The sequence below is a fragment of the Sus scrofa genome, chromosome 11, assembly GCF_054392235.1.
Source record: "Sus scrofa isolate SSC_HxYL_T2T_F1_AM1 chromosome 11, Sscrofa_HxYL_maternal_Yorkshire_Landrace_v2.0, whole genome shotgun sequence".
Taxonomy (NCBI): Eukaryota; Metazoa; Chordata; class Mammalia; order Artiodactyla; family Suidae; genus Sus; species Sus scrofa.
Genome location: NC_139393.1, coordinates 74,632,726 through 74,650,262, shown reverse-complemented (window position 1 = coordinate 74,650,262; position 17,537 = coordinate 74,632,726). Strand labels below are relative to the sequence as shown.

Sequence of the window (17,537 nt, the reverse complement as noted above, 5' to 3'; positions counted from 1 at the left end):
CTTTGATGAATTTCAATATCCTTTGAAATCCCCGGAGAGGAAAATTCCATTAATTTGAACATTAATTCACGGCCGCACTTGTAGGGAAGGGATTTGTACCAGAAGCATCCTGGCTGGTGGGGGTACCCGGTTTGCCTCTGGCAGTGAAAGGCAGCGGATCCCACCTGTCCTTCAATGCCAGCGGGACATCGGCAGCCTCACGTCCTCAGCCCCCTCATGCACATCTGTCACACTACTGGGTGTGACTGGGTTGCATAAAGCTATGGCTTTTCTTCTTCTGAGGCTTAAGACTAGGTCCAGTGTAATAAGAGGTACGGAAGCTACAGGTCACGTATCAAAACACAACAGAGCACGGAGTTCCTACTGTGGCACAACGGGATAGGCGGTGGCATCTTAGGAGCTCTGGGACGCAGGTTCAAACCTAGGCCTGGTGCAGTGGGTTAAGGATCTGGCATGGCTGCAGCTGCGGCTTAGGTTGCAACTGCAGCTTGGATCCAATCCCCAGCCTGGGAACTCCATATGCCTAGAGGCAGCCAAAAAAGTAAAAAAAGTAAAACAACCAACCTACAACCACCCCCCCCCCAAACACAGCAGAACAGAAGGGACCTGGCACGTGCCATAAGTGTTTCTTAGCAGAAACCCACCTGTGAGGCAGGCAATTGGAAAAATCATTTCCATTTTTCTAAAAAAAGTACCTTGCACTTAAAGCATGGTGGGCTACGAAGCAGTCACGAATAAGACAGATAATCCAAGAAAAATAGCCTCCTGCCTAGGGGAGAAGATGCAATTTTACTCCCGTGGTAAAAGGAACAATCACCACCGGCCAATGGAAAGCTGAGTCAGGGCGGGACAGAGCGGGAGGATCACAGGGACCTTGGAGTGTCCTTCTCGTCTTTGAAACTTGGATGGCATTGGAAATTTTATTTTTTATTTTTTGCTTTATTTTTATTTACGTATTTATTTATTTAAAGGGCTACGCTCGCAGCATATGGAGATTCCCAGGCTAGGGGTCTAATCAGAGCTGCAGCTGCCGGCCTACAACACAGCAATGCAGGATCCAAGCTGTGTATGCGACCTGCACCACAGCTCATGGCCACTCCGGATGCTTAATCCACGGAGCGAGGCCAGGGATCGAACCTGTGTTCTCATGGTTCCTAGTTGGATTTGTTTCTGCTACGCCATGATGCAAACACTGGCATTTTCAATTTTATTTTTTTTATTTTTTATTTTTATTTTTTGTCTTTTTGCTGTTTCTTTGGGCTGCTCCTGTGGCATATGGAGGTTCCCAGGCTAGGGGTCTAATCAGAGCTGTAGCCACCGGCCTACGCCAGAGCCACAGCAACGCGGGATCCGAGCCGCATCTGCAACCTACACCACAGCTCACAGCAACGCCGGATCGTCAACCCACTGAGCAAGCGCAGGGACCGAACCTGCAACCTCATGGTTCCAGGTCGGATTCGTTAACCACTGCGCCACGACGGGAACTCCCATTTTCAATTTTAAATGAAGTTATATTAAAAAAATTAAGTGTACACACAGTTGCCGCTCATGGTATACCCAGGACCCGTATCTCGTGCTAACTTCCAATCTTTCTTCCATCGTGTATTCCTCCAACACACAATGCAAGATCACATAGACTGAATTGCCCTGTCTCTGGTGGGCTGCACTGGGAGAGTAATGATTTGAAACCCTTTTTGCAGTCTTGTTTTTAAAACCAATGAGAATCTTCTTCAAACAAATGCATTTACACAAGAGAAGTAGCCCTGATCTGCCTGAAGCAGGGAGCAGAGGGGTTGGAAAACCATCCTGAGTCTCGCGTTTTTGAATACAAGCTCAGGGACTCTGAATTCTAAGAAAGTGCATGGCGGGGGCCTTCGCATGATGGGAAAAGCAGATTGGGTCCATTGCCTTTCTTCCGCTCAGAGCTCCTCCCCTTTAACTCTCCAAAACTGGGCTATGCCATCCAGAATCCACGTACGGTTATTTAAATTTTGGCTTTAGAAATGCAATGAAAATTAAAAATTCAATTCCTCAGCCACACTAGCCATCTGTTAAGAGCTCCACGGCCCCAAGTGGCCAGTGGCTATTAGCGTGAACAGTGCAGGCACTCAGCATGTCCATCCGCCCAGATCTACTGGAAAGCACGGCTCTGGCAGAACCAGAGAGGAAGCACAACAGCCGCCTCTCCTGCCTTCCGATGCAAGGGCTCCTGGGAAAGCCAGACATGGGGTGTGGTCCTCCCTCGCTTTCTACAGAACAGCTTCTGGCAAGGCACCCTCCTCTGCAGAGCTTCATTATCCATAGGGGGAAAGGTGGGGATACCTCCCAAAATTGTCTTGTCAAAGGAAACCATTTAAGGGAAAGTGCTTTGCACATCAGTACAGAAATGCAAGGTACCGTGTATGTATTTCTGGTCTTGAAGTTATGACTTTTTTAAAAAAACCTCTGGAATACGGACGATGGTGACTGTTGCAAGAAAAGAGTCGGGTACCCACTGGTCTCTTGGCTGGCCCTCCGTAGAAAATGGCTCTTGAGCTCTCCCAGGGGTTCTGCATCCAAATCTTATCAGGCTGGTTCTGGCCGCCTCCTCCGGGCAGAGCAGAGGGAGCGACGTGACGGGCAGGCAGCCTCCAGAAGAACAGGAATTGTGGCCTGTGTGGTTCACTGAACCCCGCGAAGAGTGACTCATATCCAGTAAGGGCACAGTAAATATTTGTTGAATCAACAACGAAGCAGTGGCCCTCGGGCCGTAAAAACTCCCAGCAGATGAGAAAACATTCAAATCCACCTGCTCAGACTCCAGATCTAAAGGTGACCCTTTGGCAGACGATGTCACCACAGAAACACGAGAACTCATTCAGTCGTTCAGACAGGCAAATGTCATCTGGAGCTCCCCCTCGACCAAGTGACCCAGGAATAACCCCCTCCACCGCCATGCTAAGACATGCATGCCAGGAACCGAGATGCAGGTGAACCGCGATGGGCGGGAGGCACAGGAAGGCTGGTACCACCTGGGGAACGTGGGCAAGGAGAGTTGGAGGTTGAGACGGAGGAGGGAGGGAGGCATCGCGCTTCTGAACTGGGCTCCGTCAGTCTCACAGGTGCAAACACCCATGCAGTTACTTGACTCTCCCAGATCAAAGGGCCACTCCAGGTTCTCGACAAGCAGGGCTGTCACCCTCACCGCCTGCACACGGCCACATTCAGGACTGTTGGAACGTGGGGGCCACTTCCAGCCTGTGAGGCACTGGGATCCATCATCACCCAGGAAAATCCTGCCAGACAAGGCCCTGCTGTTATCTTACTCGAAAAGGGTGATGCTGTCACTGGTGGTAGGAAACCTACTCGGGTAAGACAGAAGCCCGCTGCATCAAAGAATTTGCCCACCACGAACCAGGGTGGGCAGAAAGGACGACGCTGAAATAATCTCAGGGGCCTCCGCAGTCAACCTCTACAGATACCTTGATCAGGGGAACAAGAGAATAATTTACTAATCAGATCCTTATGTGGCTGTGGAAACAGTCCACAGACATCAACTTGAGGGACCAAAGCTTTCGCATCATATAAACTGGTGGCAGGCGTAGAGCCAGCCGGTTTTCCCTGTGTGATGGTGACTACCAGCCTTTGACGACTTGGTAAATGGATGGTGGCAGGGGACCGATCCATCCTCAGATCGGGAGATGAACGTGGTGGTGGGGACCCTCCGAGTTGAGAGGAGGGGAGGGAGGGTGTGTGTCTGGGTTTCTGTGTGTGAATGTGTATATACGTGTCTGTGTATGCCTCTATGTGTGTCTCTGTGTGAATGCGTGTATATGCAAGTGCGTGTCTGTGCATGCGTGTCTGTGTGCAAGTGTGTGAACGTGCATATGTATGCCTGTGTTTGTGTATGCCTACATGTATCTGTGTGTGCATATGTGTGTATGTCTCTGGTGCATGCATGTGCTCCTGCCTCAACCACAAGAGGACGCTACCCCTTTTGAGAGGATGCTATGAGAACCTGCTCCTGACAGCAGGCAGAGCCAGCTACCTTTGGGAGTGGTGGCCACTGCAGGGAAACTTCCGGGCTGGTCAAAGGGATGCTGTTCCAGCTCATGCTGCTTACTGACTCTCAGGTGTGCAGCAGACTCACCACAACAGGCTGTCTAATCACGGGGCTCCTTTCTCCGCTTCCCATAATAGTCCCAAGTTCAAACACAGGCCGGAGAAGACAATGGGTTTATCGACACCAAAGGTCCCCGCCTTGGGAGAAAAAGCACAGAACCTGACCAGCTGGGATGTGACCCTCACTGAGTCACTTAAGAAACATAAAAAGCCTGTTTTTACTGCTTACAGTGGAGCCCGTGGACCTCACAGAGCTGTAGGGCAATCAAGGAAAGCAATCATGGGAGAGCAAAAGTGCCTCCAAGAATGGGCAGAGGGAGGGAAGTGAAATTCTGCATTGTGAGGTGGGCACGGAGCTGGAAACGCACCTGGACAGGTGAGCCCCGCCCGCTGCCAAGGGCTCTGAGTCAGTGAGATAAGAGCTGTGTGTTCTCAGCTTAGAGGCCATTTTAGTTTTAAACTGAGGCCAAGTTCAAGGCCTGGCTGCCAACGCTGACCGGGTCGGAGGGAGGCTGTTCCATCAGGAAACACACTTGCCACCCTTCATGAGTTCCTTCGGGAGAGCATGTGGCAGCGCCCAGAGAAACCACAGGCAAGGGGGCCCTCACCCTTCGGAAGACTCTTGAATTAGCCTGCCCTGGATTCCCTAGGATTTTCTTTTTTCTATTTTTAAAAATTGTGGCAAAATACACACAAGCTAACATTTACCATCGTAACCATCTTCTAAGGGTACAGTTCAGTGACATTAAGTACATTCATGTTACGCAGCCCCCGGCACCATCCTTCTCTAGAACTTTTTCATCTTTCCAAACTGAAATTCTCTGTCCTGTGAACACGTCCCCCTTTCCCAGCCCCTGGCAACCATCATCCTCTTTTTCTATCTCGAGGAATTCGACAACTCTTGGTACCGCACACAACTGTAACCATACACTATTTGTCCTGGCTATTACTTCATTTAGGATGATGTTTTTCGGGTTCATCCATGTTGTAGCAGGTGTCACTTCCTTCCTTTTCAAGGCTGAATAATATTTCATTGCACACTGGGTTTATCCATTCACATGTCAATGGACTTGTGGATAATGCTGTTACGAACACTGATGTAGAAGTTATCTGTTCAAGTTCTTTCAATTCTTTCACGTATGTACCTAGGAGTACACCTCCTAGATCATATGCTAATTCTATATTTACATTTGTGAGGAATCCCTATGATTTTCTTTCAGTGATACCCATTGTTGGTAGGATGACAAGAAAAATAGTTTATTCCTTTTTGTTCTCTGATGATTCACTGGTGCTACTGCAAGAATGCTCCATCTCTGGGATATAATCTGCTCAGCATTTCTGCTCCACTTCAAGCTCAGCCCCTGAGCCTCGTAGTGAGACAAAACCACTCCACCTGTGAACTTCCTAACCACAGCCTGCAAGAATTTCATCGCCCTGCTCTGGATGGACATCAACCCTTCATGGGCACTGTCCCCGTATCTTCTCCCTGCAGAAGCACCCAGTGTCCTGAGGCTGCTACTGCATTCCAGGGAACCACGGCCTCAAACCATCCTTGCCGTCCAGGCGTCACTGTCCAAGCCCCACTCCCCTGAGGGACCCTTACCCCTGCTCTAGGTTTTGTTTCTAAGTCTCTGGGGGCTTCTTCATGCTTCCTTTGCCAGCTCTTGCTCTACCATTCGCAACGAAGATGGAAAGTTGCCCCCAAAGTGTATTCGACAGGATTCTGTCCCTGGCTTTTGTCACGACACTATCTTCCTTAAAGACTTGATTCTTCCTGTGGGTAATGTCCGTATCTACACCACTGTGCCTGATTTCTTTCCCTCCTGCATTGCCAGCTGCCTTGCAGCTTTGTTACTGACCCCTCCAAGCGAATGTGCCCCCAAACGAGCCTGCCTTCCCTCCAGGTGACTTGCTTCTTTCCTTTCTTCTTCAATGTCGCTCTTAATTTCATGAGCATCCTCCCAGTTAGCCAGGCGCAAAGCTCCAGGGGCCTCTCCTTGGCTTTTGCCTTTGTCCCATGAGCCCAAACTCAGTGACTCTTGACACTGGGTCTTTCCAACCCTTCTGGCTGAACTTCTGCACACTGTCCAAGCGACTCTACCTCAAGGGTCTTCTAGAAACACCCAGCTGGTCCTGCCTAGAAGCTGTATGCCCACAGCCTGTCCTGAGTGCCTTTGTGCAAACCCTTCCCTAGACCCCCAGTTCCCTGCCAGCTGCCAGCTGAGTTCCCTACACGGCAGAACTGGCCAAGGCTCGTGGTTCTGGGACAGGTCTGCATTCATCTCTGGGGAATGACTTGGCCAGTTTGTGCTCAGTGCCTGGCCATCATCTTAGGGCCAAAATTTGGGGCTCTTAGGGCCAAAGGTCATTAGTGGCTTTCTCTGAATGCATCTCAACAGCTGAGGAAAATGTCTTTGCTTCCAAAAGGAAAAGCATTCCTTATGTTTTCACAAGTCACCAAACCTGTTTCTTTGTTTTTGAAGAAGCACGGTAACATGGGCTTGGGCCAGAAGGAAATGGTTCAGCCTCTGCTCAGGGGCGTTGACTGAGGAGAACACAGCGCTTGGAGAAGGGCAGGTGTGCTTGCTGAGCTGGGGTTGAGCCTAATCATTGAGGAAAACTTCCTCGTAATTTTTCTGTCCTGTAACTTTCCGCTGCTGATAGAAATATATGATAACCTGAGGAATGCAAAGGAAAAGCATGGTGGCTGTGCCATTTAAGCACCAAATTTTGGGAGACCTTGAGATACACTGTAGACTTTGATGTCTACTAACAATAAGAATTAAAGGAGTTCCCATTGTGGCACAGTGGTTAAGGAATCTGACGAGGAACCATGAGGTTGCAGGTTCGATCCCTGGCCTTGCTCAGTGGGTTAAGGATCCAGCGTTGCCATGAGCTGTGGTGTAGGTGGCAGATGCGGCTCGGATCTGGTGTTGCTGTGGCTGTGGCTCTATGCCGGCGGCTACAGCTCTGGTTAGACCCCCTGGCCCGGGAACCTCCATATGCCGCGGGAAGCTGCCCTAGAAAAGGAAAAAGACAAAAAAAAACCCCAAAAAACAAAAAAAACAAAACAACCCCACCCCCCAAAAAAACCCACTAAGAATTAAAAACAATACCACTGAATAGAAGCTGGAGTTCGGCTGATAAGAATGTACTGTTAAAAGAGAAAGGACAGGCCCAAAATGGAGTCACTTGGGCTAAAACCAAGACTTAATACCTAACCTAATCGTAGTTACAATCCCTCCAGGAATGCAATCCTCACCAGTCAGCCAGGAATTTTCCAGTGAGGTCATCTGTCACATGGGACTTCCCCGTCCTCCTAAGGAAGATGAGGTCACCTGCCACACGACCCCCTGCCCCCCAGATGGGTTACCTAAGCTTGAAATAATGTTTCTGTTTAGTCCTTGTTTTGCCTTTAAAAATCTTTTTTTTTTTCCCTAAGTCAATAGACTTTTTATTGTATCTTAAAACATCACAAATGAGTCTGAAGAATCACCCGGCATCTTGCTGTTTCTCTACCTGGACCACTCAGATCTTCCTCATCAGCCTGCTGAACCGTTCCTTTTTCAGAAACATAGATATTAACCAAAACGTTTCTAATATCCTCGCTCTTAATTGTTGTGGCGTGCTGAATCGAAGCAGCTGAATTTGATACAAGTTCAAGGTCGTTTCCTTCTAGCATCAGCTCATGTTTCTGGGCTTAGAGATATTGAACACGCAACCCACGGCCTCATCCGAACCCTGCGGATGTATTTTTCACTCAAAAAATGTCGGATTTCAACAGGAGAACCATTCTCCTGAATAAGGACGCTGATGGGGACGTGAGTGTCCCCAGACCCCTTCTTGGAGCCGAAGCTCAGTGTACCACCTCTGATCCTATCCTCTACGTGGCCACAGATGGTGCGAACAGTAGCCGCTTCCTTTCTCCTTCCCCACCATGTGTCAACCCGGAGCCTCTTCTTTTCCTTTCCAAGGAGACTGAGTTCTCCATCGAGGTGGCTGACGTCCCTCCTCGGTGCCTCTGGGGCCCTTCACAAGGACCGTGCGTCTTTTCAGAGTGATGCCCACATGCTCTGGAATGTTGGCAGTTTCATTGCTGAGAAGGCTCTTCATTCTCGCAGTGGCTGCGGCAAAGAGCTAAAAATCTTTCCCTTTCTGAGCTCCTTGGGGCTCCCCTCCACTACCTGGAGAGGGTGCTGCCCACTCGTCAATCACTCAATAAAACCAATTACATCTTGAAAGTGTACTCGGAATAGAGGGTAAACCCCGAGGTCCTACGACACAGCACAGGGAACTATAGCCAATCTCCTGGGATAGAGCATAATGGAAAAGAATATTAAAAAAAGAGTATTATGACTATACACGTATTGTGAATTATGACCATATGTGTATTATGAATATACATGACTGAGCCACTTTGCTATAGAGCAGAAATCGGCACGACATTGTAAATCAACCATAACGTCATAAAAAAATTAAAAACAGTAAAATTTAAGAAAATACACTCAGTTGAGTTCTGTTTTTTAACGGAACCAATAGTGTTTCTTAGGGTTTTGTGTGTGTGTGTGTTTTAGGGCTGCATGTGCAGCATATGGAGGTTCCCAGGCTAGGGGTCTAATTGGAGCTACAGCTGCTGGTGTACACCACAGCCCCAGCCACACCAGATCTGAGCTGGATATGCAACCTATGCCCCAGCTCACAGCCACACTGGATCCTTAACCCACTGATCGAGGCAGGGGATGGAACCCGAATCCTCACAGATCCCAGTCAGGTTCTTAACCTGTTGAGCCACAATGGGAACTCCCTGTTTCTTAGTTTTGATGAATGTGCCAGGGATGTGAGAAGCTGCCATTAGGGAAAGGGATGGACGAGGAGTGGGCAGAAACTCTACAGTTATAGCAACTTCAAGTCTAAAATCTCAAAATAAGATGTTTATATTAAAAAAAAAAAAAAAAAAAAAAGGTCAGCTCCCCGCCAGTCCTTTCTGTGTGTAAAGCCCTTTACAAACACTGTCTCATTTACTTGGCGTCACAGCCCTGTGAGGTGGAGACTGGACCCCACATCTTACAGGTGAGAAGAGGAGGCCGGGCAAGGCCACGGACAGCTGGACATGGGCCCCAGGTGGTGGTGTGATGCAGGATGAAGCTGCAGCCACCCCACTCCGCAGGACCAGGCTCCCATCACAAAGTATGAATACACACACACGCATAAACATACATACACAGGGGTGCACACACACTTACATATGGTGAATCCATCAATAACCCAGAACAAACTCATGTCTTAATACATGTCACGCAATCCACTCTCCTCCTTAAACACAGTCACTCCTGGGTACCTCTGCTATGGAGGCACTAATGGCTCACGTGTCCTCAAGACAAAACTGGCCAGAGATGCCCTCTGCCCCCACTGAACACAGCCCCTCCATCCACGAGAGGGCCTGGCCTTCCTTGCTCTATGTGCCTGTCCCTTCCTCTGAGACTGCAGGTCCCCAGCAGGCAAAGCCTGACACTCCCCCACCCACGCACGCACGCATGCGTGCATCCACTCACTGCTTACAGGAGAAACAAGAGCTAGAAGCCAGATGCAAACCAAGGAACCTTTTTTATCACAAGCACTCCCCATCAGAAGTTCCAAAAGAGTCTATTCATCAGTCATCTCAAGAAGCATTTTTTTTTTTTCCCCTTTTTGGCTGCACCCACAGCATATGGAAATTCCCAGACCAGGGATCGAATCCAAGCCGGAGCCGCAACCTGCACCACAGTTTTGGCAACCTTGGATCCTCAATCCACTGCCTCAGTTGGGGATTGAACCTGCACTTCCACAGAGACAAGCTGGATCTTTCACCCGCTGTGCCGGGCAGCGGATCGAAACAACACCCCCACAGAAACAAGCCGGATCATGAATCCACTGCGCCATAGCCGGACCTCCTTGAGAAGCCCTTTAAAAAATCACAAATTTCTGGGTCTCATCACAGGGTTCTGATGAAGAAGGGCTGGGCTGCACCTGGCAATCATTTTTCAAAACTCCCCTAGCTGCCAACGCCAGGCGACCCTATGCGGAGCCAGGTCTGGGGTTTCACCGGGAAAGGGGCAACCGCAGCTCGAGCAGCCCCGTGATGGAGGAGCTCACGGCCTCCAAGGCTCACGGCCAAGCTGCCCGCAGAGTGAGGACCCTCCCTTCAATGCTCAGACACGACGGGCCTCTTTGGAAATGCTCTCTCCTTTCTTTAAATGTGGCGTCTGGCACCACTCAGAAGTCGCCGACTCCTTCTTTCAAAAGACCAGCCCGAGGAGAGCCATCCTATGTTCCCAAATCTCCTTTCATTTAGGCCAAATGCCCACAGCTTCAAAAATTGTTTTTCAACTGAAATGCATTCTCTTATCCCCTTTCAAACATGAAACTCAGAGCTGGGGGCAGCATTCTGAAGGAGCTCTGAGCCTTGACGTTTCAAAGGGCAATCCTTTGCCCCACGCTGGTTTCTTTCTCACGAGGCAGAGTCTAGCAACGAAGTTCCTGACCTTGGCTGCCCATTGATATCATCACCCGGGAAGCTTGAGGAACTACTGATGCTTAGATTCAACTGCTCAGAGGTTCTGAGACCTGGTTTTCAAGATTTTGGGGGGAACCTTTAAAGGTTCCCAGTGTTTTTTTTTTTTTTTTTTTTTTTTTTCCTCCAGGCAGCAAGCAAGCAAAGTCTTTATTACAGGAAAGCAAATAGCTCCCAGGGCTATAGGGGTCCTATAGGGGTTTTTATCCTTGAAGATGAGGGGAGTACCAACATAGGGTCCAGAAAAGATGTGGTTTTCTCCCATTGGCTCGGCCCGAATATCTCTATCAGTCCTTGTCCAATAGGGGTCTTAGGTTCCCCGTGATTTTAACAAGCGGCTCATGTTCAGAGCTACAGGTACAGTAGACATTGGTTTCTCTCTGGGTTATTCTATTGGCTCAAAATAACTCATTCTTAACAAGCGGCTCATGTTCAGAGCGACAGGTACAATAGGCATTGGTTTCTCTCTGGATTATTCTACTGGCTCAAAATAACTCATTCCCAGTCAACCTTTTGTCTTGGACGCCTGCCACGCCAGCTCTTCCTCATCATGCACTTGAGAACTTGATTCACTGAACTTAAGGGCAGACGTTCACATTTATTCCTGATAAATGTCAGCAGCCTGGCATGCGTCCACTGTTGCAAGGCTACTGAAGGTCAAGTAATGGAGCTGCATACGGACTGTCTCTAGCTTTGAGGCTTTTCCACGCTTCTGGTAGCTTCATGAGAAACAAGAATAAACTTCGAGATCTTGGAAAGCTATCCAAATGAAAATTCTATGGGGAATACATGACAGCAGGTGCTGTTTAGACAACTGGATATTCTTTCACAGAGAAGGGCTAACAATTTAGGGCCCAGATAAATCCAAGAAAATGGCACTCATTCCTAGAGTGGAATGTTTCATACAGTGGTGCCAAGCTCCCTGGTGGCAGGCACTAGAGGAAGCCACCATGCTGGCCTGCCAGGGCACTGCCAACTGAGGATATTTCCTGTGGGGGACTTCTCCAACCTTATTTAAAATTAACTGCCACGTGGACCGAAACTGCTCCAGCTCAGGATGCGCTGAGCCTAAGGGAAGACGATACTCATCCACGTCTCACTGGACAGAAAACAAACTGTTGATTGATTTCTCCTGAGCCGGAAGGTCTTAGACTCCAGCACGAAAGCATCTTTTAACTTTGTGTGAGTGAGGAGGCAATATGGCAGAAAAAACACACCAAAAGCCTTCCAGTAAATTTCGGGACGGTAAAATCAAGTTACATTTGGTAGATTTTACCTATCTGCTGAGGCTTGAATCCAGGCATCGGGGACCCCATGGCTGGAATCCCCTGGAGCCAGACTCCCTCATCCAAGGCTCCTGCAAGCCCTACGGCCCCTAAAGACCACTCTGAACCACACGCTCCCCTGCAGTGAGGATGGAGTGGGGTGCAGTGGGTTCCGTTTCCACCCAGAACATGGTAGGCCACATCCGCTATCATCTCCTGGCTTTTCCCCAAAGGCATGCTTAGCAGACACCTCCTCATGGGTCTGCATATAACTTTTTTTTTTAAAAACCCCATAGGAAATTTCTAGAAAAGGTTCCATTTTAGGCAAGGGTGTATCGGACATTGCATTCTATAGCACACACATTTTTTTTTTTTTTCCCTGAGTTTGGGTACCGACAGATGAACATTTCATATGGTGTTTAATAAACAGACTTAATATTATTTTCAGCCAGTCTGCTCTTCATGAATATTTACGCCAGTTCCCATCTTTGAATTCTGCTGTGGAGCTCTTTGCCATTTGCCACTTCACGTCTTAGAACGCATCCTTAGGATAAATTCCTAGCAGTGGGATCCAAGGTCAAGACGTTGTGTGTATGTTTGGTGCATGGGGTTGTTTTTCAAAGAACTCTTTAAACACTGGAAAGGGCAATCCTGAAAACCACATGAGATAGATAAGACTTGGAAAGCAAGCACCAGAAAAATATCACCAACACTCCCCTAAAGCCCCTCACATGGCTCTGTTCTTCATAACCCTTGTCGTCCTTCTAGAAGAAATTACTCTCTTCACTTTGTGGTATTCACTGAATTATGGTCTGAAAACATGCATTTCTAAACTTCTCTTTCTTTCTCCTTTTAAAAAAGTATAGTTGCTTTACAATGTTCTGTCAATTTCTGCTGTACGGCCAAGTGACCCAGTCATACATATATACACATTCTTTTCTCATATATCTTCCATCGAGTTCCATCATAAGTGAGTGGAGGAGTCCCTGTCGTGGCGCAGTGGAAACGAATCCGACTAGGAACCATGAGGTTGCGGGTTCGACCCCTGGCCTCGCTCAGTGGGTTAAGGATCTGGCATGGCCGGGAGCTGTGGTGTAGGTTGCAGACATAGCTTGGATCCCATGTTGCTGTGGCTCTGGCATGGGCCGGCGGCTACAACTCCGATTAGACCCCTAGCCTGGGAGCTTCCATATGCCGTGGGAGTGGCCCTAGAAAACGCAAAAAAAAAAAAAAAAAAAAAAAAAAGTGAGTGGATATAGTTCTCTGTGCCATAGAGGAGAACCTCAGTGATTATACCTTTTAAATTTAATAGTTTGCATCTCCCAACCCCAAACTCCCGGCCCACCCCATTTCCTCCCCCCTCAGCAACCACACGTCTGTCCTCCATGTCTGTGAGTCTGTTTCTGTCCTCTAGCTAGGTTCATCTGTGCCATATTTCAGATTCCCCATATAAGCGCTATCATATGGTATTTGTCTTTCTCTTCCTGCCTAACCTCACTCAGTGTGAGAGTCTCTATTTGCATCCACGTTGATACAAATGGCATTATTTTGTTCTGCATGAAACTTCATGAACGTATAAAGTAGCTATAAAGCCAACACCAGTAAAATATCACCAACGCCACCGGAAGTCCCTCACGTGGCTCTATTCCTTATAACCCTCATCATCCTTCCAGAAGTAATTACTATCTCCATTTTGTGGTGCTCACTGAACTATGGTCCAAAAACAGACGTTTTGAAAACCATACACCAAAGGGGAAAAAAATTTCAGGATGAGATCTAACACGTGTCGATTCAACTGGAAATCATTTTAAGCTTGTCTTGTCTTAACCAGCTTCTGCTCGTGGCTCCTGCTCATTAGCAACAACATACAGACAACACGAGAAAGAGAGAGACAGAGAAAGAGGGGGGCAGTGAGGGCCAGAACTGTCACACGGAGCCAAGGTACTCACCACAGGGCGAGTCGCTGCTCAATTTCCTTGAGAAAATTTGTATGAAATTTGTGCAAAGGTTCAAAATTCGGGAATATGAGACTTCTCAAGGTTTCGGGCATGGAGTCCTCTTTGCTCACTGCGCTCTGAAACCACTGGGAATAGGAAGAGGACAGGCTTAGAGGCGTCAAGGGGAGGGATGCGCGGGTGCGAGGCTTTCGAGCGCGCAGGAGCCCACTGCGCATGCGTGGGGCTAAAGGGTTTTCCTGCTGCGTCCGTAGCATCCGGAGAGCATCACGGACTTCAAGGCTTTCCTGCGTTCCCTCCTCTCTTTAGATGGGGCAAGGAGTGCCCGTCTCTTGGTGATCGCTTCTGCAGATGGGTTACCAACCGACTGCTGAAGTCGGGAAAAATCTCCCGAGTGGGCAGCTGCTCAAAGCAAAACCTCATTCCGGCCAACGCGCTGGGTCATCACTGAATGAAACCAAGACTGAACAGGACTGAGAAAACCGAGACAAGGCAGTCCTTTTGGCAGATTCTGCTGATGTGGCTCCATTTATTATCGAAGATAAAATGAGGTTTCTCATTCACCCCCAGGTCTCCCCTCAAGCAAAAATAACGACCTGAAGGCAAAATATTCTGCATCAGTGCAGACAGTGAAATGTTTAATTTCAAATTTGCTGCACTTTAGAAACGTCCTTTCTTTGCGCTTAAAAATCGGGAGACAACTTTTTAGAGCCGATTCCAAATTAAACATGCTATCATTGCTTAATTTCTACAACCCAGGACCCAAATCCTTTTAATTGGAGTCAGAGAAGCCAACATTTAATTAGCTCCAGCTTCCCTCCAAAAGCTGAGCATTAGTGGAGATAAATTAGGTAATTTAATGCTCTAGGGGAAATGCTATGCATACCGAAGTGATGACTTCGAGATCCTTCAGATAGGTTCTCTCTGTGGTGGAGACTTCCTTGGCAATGAAGTACGCTTTGTCAGTCGGGAATCTCTGCGAAAATTGTAAAAAGAAAAAAGACGTGAAGATTTGAGGCAACGTCTCTAAGAATGTCCCGATTCTAAGAAAGTCCTAATTAAATTGATACAGGGCTAATTTTTGATCTTTGGTGGACTGGTACCAAGGCTAAATAAACTCTTATTTATCTTTTTGTGTGAGAGGAACTAGGAGAATGGATTTCCACGATGAGAAAATAGTCTAGGAATGTTTCCTTCCACGTAAACACTACCCGTAGTGCAAAGCCTCGAATGAGTGTGTCAGCCGCCACGGAGGGCTATGCATTCAAAGCTGGGCATCTGAAAATCTAATTAATTAGGGAAGTATCAGAGCAATGCAGCCTGCAAGGAAATGAATGATAAAGAAACCAAATCAACTATACTAAAAACATTAAAAAAAGAAAGAAACCACATGGGCCTTTGTCCTGGGCGCCATGGGCTGGTGGGACTTGTGTTTAGGAAACGGAAGCTATGTTCTCTGTGGGAACAGGAAGGCAGCTGGTCCCAAGGGACAAGGGTGACAGCAGCCAGAATCCCTCTGACTCTCAGGTCAGGCCAGCCACGGGTCTCGTTTTCTCTTTCTTTAAAACATGAAGTCAAAGAAGTCCCTTAGTGTTCACTGTCTTGCTTGCTACCCCCCGAGAGGCCATCCGATTCCACCTCTGGGGATAGACCCAAAGCAGAGATGAGAACAGATCTGCACACCCAGGTTCCCAGCACATTAGACAAAATGGCCAAAAGGTGGAAACCACCCAACTTCCACCAGCAGATGGATACACAAAACGTGGACTCCCTGGACAGCAGAACACTAGCCAACCTTAAGGAAAAGCAACCTGACGCAGGCTACAACACGGATAAATCTTGAGGCCGTGAAGCTACAGCCAGTCACAAAGGGACAGACACTGTATGATTCCACTTCTCTGAGGCTAATTCCTAGAGCAGTCCATTCACAGAGACAGAAAGCAGAATGGTTCGTGCCAGGGCCAGGAAGTTTGGGAGGATGAAGACATGCCAGAAATGAAGGGGGCTGATGGTTCTACGACATTGTGAATGCACGATGCCACTCAACAGCATGCTTAAGAAGGGTTCAGATAGTCACTTTTATGTTGTGTGTACGACTGGAATTTAAAACAAACAAAAAAGGACCCACAGGCGAGTGCCCACCAGTCCACACACCTTTCTCCGGCCATCGTCCTCATCATCGGTCCGAGGCCCTGCCTGGTCGTTCAGCAGCGGACTGACCAAGGGGGAGGCCTGCTTGGTGTCGGGGCTCAGGTTGGGTGACAGGATGGCGTTGGTGGGCGCGGCTCCTCCCTGCGAGTTGATGGACAGCTCTGAAAGATGAGGGCTACCAGTCTGGGAGCCTGTTTGGGGATGAGAAGTATTAAAAAAAAAAAAAGAAAGAAAGTAATTCCTTCTGGGACCCAGTCTCTGCTGAACGATTTTCATCTTTTCAAATCTTGTGAAGCTTGACTACCATATATGGCAGGCACATTAAATGCCCTTCATAATTTTTTCTAGTTTTTTTTTTTTTGCCTAAGTTGCAATTGCCTTGATGCTAAAGATACCATTTGGTGGAGCCACAGTAACATCATTCATGATAAGGTGGACTCTGCATACGGAATAATTACTGTAGTTTCTAAGCATCATGTATCTGCAAATAGAATCTTCATTTCCTAACTACTGCCTTAGCTTCTAAGGATGACTCAAGAAAGATACAGCGTCTATATCACAAGGAGATGTAGGGAAGGGCTAGAAAATAGAGCTATTCTAATAGGAAACTAAAGGACTGGACACCCAGGACAGACTACAGTCTTGGAGCAATGGGGGGAAAGCAGCTACCTCCCAGTCTACAAAGAACAGAAACAAGCTGGTTATACCTGGTGCTGGCACTCCATGTCTCTCTCACTGTTTGGGACAGAAACACTAGCATCACATTGACATGCAAAGGTGATCATTTTACAAAGGCAAAGCTGCAGGTCATGACATTATTGCAATTCCCCTTTATGAGTCAAAAAATGACAGGTTGTTAATTATTCCTCTGCAATGGATCCCATCGTGAATAATATGGAAATGAATCGTTACCCATCCCGAGTCAGCCAAATGAGATGGCACGCACAGGAAACTCTTTGCCAACAGAATTTTGCAAATACCGATCCCCGACCTTTTGAAACTAAATGGGATGTCTTAACATCTACTTTTGAACAAAGTGTTTTTGCCGGATGGACTTATGATTCTCACGCAGATGCACTAAAACTAGGATTAGGGCGAGCGAAGTTCAAGTCACCTGCAGGCCTGTCAGCTACCATCATAGGGAAAGACTACAGCAATGCTTTCTCCATTGTCCAAAATACAGTTTCGCGCCCGTGGCTACTCAGCACACTATCAAGGATCCAGGAGAGAAAGGTGAAGAGTGGTTTTCCAGGTGGCCCCCTGTTTTCTTGACCTCCATTCTCTCTGTCTGGATTCGTTCGTATCCATTTGAAAATTACAAGATAGGTCAGCTTTGAATGGAGCAGATGGAGTTGGAGAGTGAACTCGATCCCAGCATGAATGACCCATGCAGAAACCACCACCAGCCCCCACCCAGTCCCAGGTGGATCAGCTAGCCGTGTTGCCAACATGCGGGTGAAAAGCCACCATGCCCACAGAAACAACGAAAAGCAGACATCCTGCCAAGGACTACTG

The 17,537-nt window shown here is 48.0% G+C and overlaps 1 protein-coding gene, 1 long non-coding RNA gene and 1 pseudogene across 17 annotated transcripts in view; all 3 read right to left on the bottom strand.

Moving 5' to 3' along the window:
• Nucleotides 1-17,537, bottom strand: part of FARP1 (FERM, ARH/RhoGEF and pleckstrin domain protein 1) — a 309,200-nt gene that overhangs the window by 32,079 nt on the left and 259,584 nt on the right. For all 16 annotated transcript variants that reach the window (XM_084982203.1, XM_084982197.1, XM_084982198.1 and 13 more), the window contains 3 exons: nt 16,026-16,213; nt 14,758-14,847; nt 13,866-13,999 (listed from right to left, as the gene is read on the bottom strand). In XM_084982203.1, the coding sequence (XP_084838329.1) occupies nt 13,866-13,999; nt 14,758-14,847; nt 16,026-16,213 (412 nt within the window). The remainder of the gene's footprint in view (nt 1-13,865; nt 14,000-14,757; nt 14,848-16,025; nt 16,214-17,537) is intronic.
• Nucleotides 919-6,959, bottom strand: LOC146398687 (uncharacterized). Its single transcript, XR_014819809.1, has 2 exons — nt 1,486-6,959; nt 919-1,192 (listed from the first exon to the last, which is right to left on the bottom strand). It is a non-coding gene; the product is annotated as an uncharacterized LOC146398687 (long non-coding RNA).
• Nucleotides 7,526-8,364, bottom strand: LOC106505335 (large ribosomal subunit protein uL6 pseudogene; annotated as a pseudogene).